At 40.8% G+C, this 6506-nt stretch overlaps 1 protein-coding gene across 1 annotated transcript; it reads left to right on the forward strand.

The window, feature by feature from the left end:
- The first annotated feature begins 4233 nt into the window (after positions 1 to 4233).
- mpg (N-methylpurine DNA glycosylase) lies at positions 4234 to 6410 on the forward strand. The gene is made up of 3 exons (XM_031312993.2): positions 4234 to 4714; positions 5369 to 5573; positions 5800 to 6410. Exons 1-3 carry the CDS (start codon positions 4454 to 4456, stop codon positions 6231 to 6233), a joined length of 900 nt encoding a protein of 299 aa, XP_031168853.1. The 5' UTR covers positions 4234 to 4453; the 3' UTR covers positions 6234 to 6410.
- Positions 6411 to 6506: the final 96 nt, after the last annotated feature.

The raw sequence follows: 6506 nt of genomic DNA on the forward strand, positions 1-6506 counted from the left end.
ACAAGAGTTATCTCAAGACACTTTACAGATAGAGTAGGTCTAGACCACACTCTATAATTTACAAAGACCCAACAATTCCAGTAATTCCCCCAAGAGCAAGCATTTAGTGCGACAGTGGTGAGGAAAAACTCCCTTTTAGGGAGAAACCTCGGACAAACCCAGGCTCTTGGTAGGCAGTGTCTGACGGTGCCAGTTGGGGGTGTGATGAATAGTGGCAATAATAGTCATAATAAAGATAATGGAACTATGACTAGATAGTAGTAGTTCATGGCGTAGCAGGGCACTGCAGGGCGTTACAGGGTGTAGCAGGGCACTGCAGGGCGTAGCAGGGTGTAGCAGGGCACTGCAGGGTGTAGCAGGATGTAGCAGGGCATAGAAGGGTGCGGAGCAGGACCACGGCGACAGCTGCAACCACGATTTAGGTGCCACCCTAATCCAAGGAAAACTGCTGGGCGAAAAAACATAAGGACTCGGGGGAATAAGCTCCCAAGAGCTAAGTTAGTAACAAGCATTTCTGGGACATGGGTGCACACAGATGGAAAGAGAAAGGAGAGAGGAGCTCAGTGTGTCAAAGGAAGTCCTCCGGAAGTCTAAAACTATAACAGCATAATTAAGAGCTGGTGCAAGGCAAACCTGCGCCAGTTCTATAAGGTACATGAATCTAACGACTATGAATAGAAGCAGAGAAGAGAAGAAGAGGAATATGTATTGTTATATGTTTGCAAGAAAGAATATTGTTAGTTATACTTTTCTTATTTTTATTTCATGTGGTTGTTTTGTCTGAAAATGCTTTATCTGTTGCCATGTTTTGTTTGTGTGGACCCCAGGAAGAGTAGCTCCTGTTCTACATCAGCTAATGGGCATCCTAATACAATAAAAAAATAATATAAATAATTGCAGAACAGAACTTTACATGTGGTCTAGACAAATACAAGGAAAGCACATACATACAGTAGACACATGCATGCATGGTATTCCCTAACCTTTAACGTTTAAATGTGGTTCTGTTAAAACCTGTGGGCATGAGATCCCAGATGTGGAAAAAGACATGTTTCTCCATAAGCATGATGTCTCTGTTGTGCAGATGTGTGAATGGAGTCCCCCATGGAATACCCCTCCTGTTTCCCCCTCCCAGTGAGAACCCAGCCACCTGTGCAGCACACACCACACCTCTGCAGCAAACAAGAAAAGAGACTCATGAATCATGAATTAATAATGAATCCCACAAACACTGAGGATACAGATAACTACCAGGCTCTGCTACTCAATGGCTTGGTGAGGAAGAAGGCTCCTCTGTGTATGAGAATATTACTTGTCACAAAAATTATTGCAATTAAAGTTACTACTGGAAAGGTTTCTTGGAAGCTATTTCAGAGGCTGATATGGAGTCTTGGTATTTGAAGTATATCCTACCGAAAACTGATCTTTGTGTTTATGCTTTGGTATTTTTAAACACGCATCGTTCAATCAATCTACTTTTTTTTCCAGACATGTGGTCCAGAAAATGATAAAAGAGAGAGAAGATAAAAGAAGAAAAAGACATAAGATAGAAAATTAAGAATGCAGCAATTCATGATGAAAAGACCTCTGAAAGTGTTGCTGAAAGACCATTTTAGACTATCATAAGAGTCTTTACTGCTGCACCTTGTAATGGAATGAGGATGGCTAACACTAAAATATGTTATAAATATGATACGTGGTGTAAGCAATACAAATTTAAACACAGTATGGAAGTTATCTCAGCCGCTCAAAAGCTATGACACATCGCCATTAATAGTTTACAGTGTTTATTTACAACCAAGAACATCCGAGATGTCCTTTTTTTAATTACGACTGTCATATAAAAGAAATGCAACAGCAAAGTCTCACATAGTTATGATTGCAGTACCTTCTGCTGAAACACTACCACTGTACTACTATACTTGTAGACATGCTGTATGTCACAGTTTATCCGTTTGAGGGCATTAATGCCACACTGTTGCAGGTAAAGGGTTTGTCATTCTTGTAAAATGTGTTACCACAGAAGATATCTGTAAAAAGTAAAGCTTTAAAGACAATACATAAAATGTTGGCATTGTGCCAATTTACTTAGGGAAAGCATTTAGACTTTTTCACTGATGGTATTAACATTCAGACTTAAGATATCATAAACATGGCAGGACAAAATAGTGACATTATTTTGGTCAATCCATTTCAGTCATGTGTTTGATGTAATGTTTTCATACAGCCAGATATAAACCAACGATAGCAATGCCAGTCTGTCTCGGTTTTCAAACTATATACAGTACATGAATATATATTTACAGAATCTTGAGTAAAGTTGAGAAAAGTGAGAAGAAATTGAAACATATCACTGTGTACATTTTAATTTACATAAACCTTAACAAAACACTGCATGACAAGAGGATATTATACCCAGAAGATCAACTCTTATTGTTCATAGGATTCTCTGACTCATGGTGTAGTGAGATATTTTCAGTCTGCCTGCATTCTGTTCGTCCATCTGCACACACAGATGAGTCTCTGGCGTCCCTGCTTAGCGTCACTATCACTGCGGTGACTGCTGGAATTGAAAGTGATCCAGAATGCAATGCTACAACCAAGTTGTGGCTTCTAAGATTATCAATGGCAGAAACAATGAAAGCTGCCCAGCTCAGACCTCAGCATCATTGCTGACAGGCAGTGGAAACAGTCAAAGCAAACAATGGCCTTCACTGGTCCACCAGCCATGACAAAGTCAACAACCCATGCTAGGACTGTTCTACTATACATGCTCAGCAGGTTTTTTTTCGTTTGGATCATATCCTGGCTCAATAATTTATGCCATTATTTTATCCATAATTACTGCACAACTGCCCTAATCCTAGAGTAGCATTATGTTACCTACTCTTATGATTTAAGAATTTTACTTTTGCAAACTTATACCGTTTTGACAAAACAAAAGCAAGCAATGATAGATACTACATAATAGGTGTAATGACATCAAATAACTAGCCATGCAAATATTTGAACTGAGAATTTTTATGGCACTTTCTTATGTTGCTGCAGTATATCAACTTACCCTCATGTGCCCTTCACCTATTTCTGCAATGCAACACGCACGCACGCACGCACGCACGCACGCACGCACGCACACACGGCTGCCACTTCAGCAGCATGCTGCACTTTCTGGCACCTCTCCGAAGATCTGACTGACCAAAGGAGAGAGGCCTCTATGGGGGGAGAACTATTTTTTGTAATATTGCTATGTTTCTGTGCTTTCCTCTTTTAAATTAATGAATAAAAGACTAAGGAAAATTCCTTATCTATTTATAAATTGCAGGAACATCTGTCTGCCTGCCTGTCTGTCTACCTGTCTGTCTGTCTGTGTGTTATGCGCATATCTCTCGAATCGTTAGTCCGATGGATTTCAAACTTAACAGGTGTCTTGCCACGGGCACGAGTAAGTGCAGTGCCAAGTTTGACGTTGTTTGGATTAGAAATGCAAAAGATATTGTTAAATATCAGTAAAAGAAACACACATTGGCTGCTGCCACTCTAGCCGCTGGCCACTCCCCCTCTCTGCACACTGACCAGAGAGAGAGAGAGAGAGAGAGAGAGAGAGAGAGAGAGAGAGAGAGAGAGAGAGAGAGAGAGAGAGAGAGAGGGTCGAACAAAGCAGCGGAGCTTTGGCAGCTAAAATGTGAAATACACACTACTTTGGACTGTCTTTGACTTAAAATAAACAAACGACAATTCCTGAATTTAAGGACGTTAGAAAAACAGCACAGCAAACTTGGACTTTCATGATAAAGTTGTAGTCTGTGGAATGACACACTGTTGTCTTCCAGAAAGCCACATGGACCCAGAGTGCCTGGAGCCAAACTGGCGCCATCCACTTCCTGGGCACAGGCAGGCATTGATGAGAACACCAGCTCTATTTATAACCTCTAGAGCGGAGTGTTTTCAAATGAGGCTGAAAAGATAAGACAGCAGCAGGAAAAGGCCACTGTTAGAGGGGTTTAATCTTAATACATCCATGGGTTTAACTATCAGCAAATGTGGCTGTTATTTGTAGCAGGAAGAACACGTTGGGCTGCAAAGTCACGTTTGATAATTTTGTGGAAAAAACACAAGATGGACATTACTTCCTCCTTACAGTGGATAGACACAATTAACAGGAACCACTAAATCTCAACATAATCAATGATTTAACGTTACAGTGATTTACATTCAACCTCCGTCAGACCGAAATGGTAGCGCGGTCCCTTTAAGAAATACAAAACAATAGTTTACTTCCTGTATGTTACCACTAGCATTGATCTGCTATAAGCATGGATGAATTATGACTAAGACTAAAATAAATAATTAAGTAAATGGTTTAAAGAATATGTAAAAGTGTTCCTGACATTACAAAAGAGACGTGAGGGTGTCATACATTTTTTGTTATTTTTTTTAAGTGTTTCGCGGCAACATGATGGTAAGGAGAAAAAGAAAGATGCTAGCATTGACAACGTTAGCAGCAGCACCCGAACAAGCAGTAAACAAACATGAAAACCGGACGGATTTGACACTGAAGGTTTCACTTGCCAAGCTGAAGAAGAAGTGTGAAAATGCTCAAAGTGCTGAGACGGAGCAAAGCCATTATTTAACCAAGAATGATCTGCAGCACAAACTGGCAGAGGGTTTTTTCAACCAATCCTGCATCAGTTTGGCGAAAGCATTCCTCGGCAAGGTAATCTGCTATCTCACCAATAGTTTTACATCCAGTTAATTTGTAAGGATGATTTCTGAAAGTCATATAACGTTAATGCTCTGTAGACATCTTTTGTCCACTCTGTCAACACTTAAATCTATCAAAGCTACAAGGACCTGAGACAACAAGGCAGTCTTATATCTGAAAATCTTGCCTCCTATGGTTACTTTGTATTTCATGCAGGAGCTTCATTAAGTAACCTGTCAGTTCAGTCTCTTCAGTGCTTCACTGTAACACTGAGACATTGTATTTCATTTGATTATACTTAGCTACAACCTTGCAAAATCCAGAATGCATCCAGACCGTTCCCTTTATGTGTAGGACAGCAACTAATTATTATTTACTGTACATGCTTGATCGATTAATCGTTTGGTATATTAAGTGTGTGCAAATGTACAATTTCCCAGAGCCCATGGTCACATCTTCAAATGTCTGGTTTTGTAGGCTCAACAGTCCATAACCAAAAGATATTCCGTTTACTATCACAGGAGGCTTAAAAAACAAAACCCCAGATTTTTGCCATTTTGGCTTTATCTATCAAAATTGTTGCCAACTAATCTACTGTTGATTGACTAATCAATTTATAAATTAATCATAATAAAACATAATCTGTCTTGTTCCTTGTCCCTGCAGGTGTTGGTCCGCAGGTGTGCAGATGGTACTGAGCTGCGAGGGAGAATAGTAGAAACTGAAGCCTACCTTGGAGGGGAGGACAAAGCATCACACTCAGCAGGAGGCAAACGCACTGAGAGGAACACAGCCATGTTCATGAAGCCCGGCACAATCTATGTGTATCCAATCTATGGCATCTACCTCTGTATGAACGTGTCTAGTGAAGGTAAAAGCATTGCCACCAAAGGTGTTCATTATGATAGCCATTTTGCCTACTGATGCATGTAAACAAAATAAATCTTTTTTGGTTTAATGTGCCCTCCTACAAGTGTTGATCATTAAAATATTAAATCAATACAGCAGTGTTTTTCATCATCAGTGGGTAAAGGCCGAAAGGAAGGAGACAGAGTGGAGCCTTGTTGACTGATGCATATTGTGTGCTGTATTCCCAGGGGAGGGTGCTGCCGTGCTGCTGCGCTCCCTTGAGCCCCTGCAGGGGCAGCCTGTCATGAGGCAGCTGAGGGCAGCCAGACGCAAAGAGGGAGCCCGACAACTTAAGGACAAAGAGCTCTGCAACGGCCCTTCGAAGCTGTGCCAGGCTCTAAATATACCCCGCTGTTTTGACCGTCGAGACCTAGCCTCAGACCCAGAGGTGTGGCTGGAGAAGGACCCCCACACAAATCCAGCAGAACCCCACAATATAGTATCAGCACCACGCATTGGAATCGAGTCCCATGGGGAATGGGCCAAGAAGCCCTGGCGGTTTTATCTTCATGGGCACCCCTGTGTTAGTGTAGTGAACAAAGAGGCAGAAAGACAGTCTCTGTCTGGAAATGTAATGAACAACTTAGGTCCCTCAGATGTGCAGTCTGACACAGGACAGTAAAATGTCAAAAGGACATAACAGAAATATTCCTGAAAACTACTCTGCCATCTGTTCCCTTTGTGGACTTCACCATTTAGGCACTATAAAAACGTAAAAAGAAAGTCAAGGTGGTAGAATAACCTCTATGACTGGTTGAATGTCTGACTGCCAATCTGAATAAATAATACAAAATATTTTCAATTTATTTTGTAAGCTGCAATTTATTTGACAGTGTCAAAATAAATTATGTATGGTACTGATGCAAAGTTGTACTGGAAATTAATAGATTAGAAT

Source organism: Sander lucioperca, chromosome 21, assembly GCF_008315115.2.
Source record: "Sander lucioperca isolate FBNREF2018 chromosome 21, SLUC_FBN_1.2, whole genome shotgun sequence".
In the NCBI taxonomy this organism is placed as follows: Eukaryota; Metazoa; Chordata; class Actinopteri; order Perciformes; family Percidae; genus Sander; species Sander lucioperca.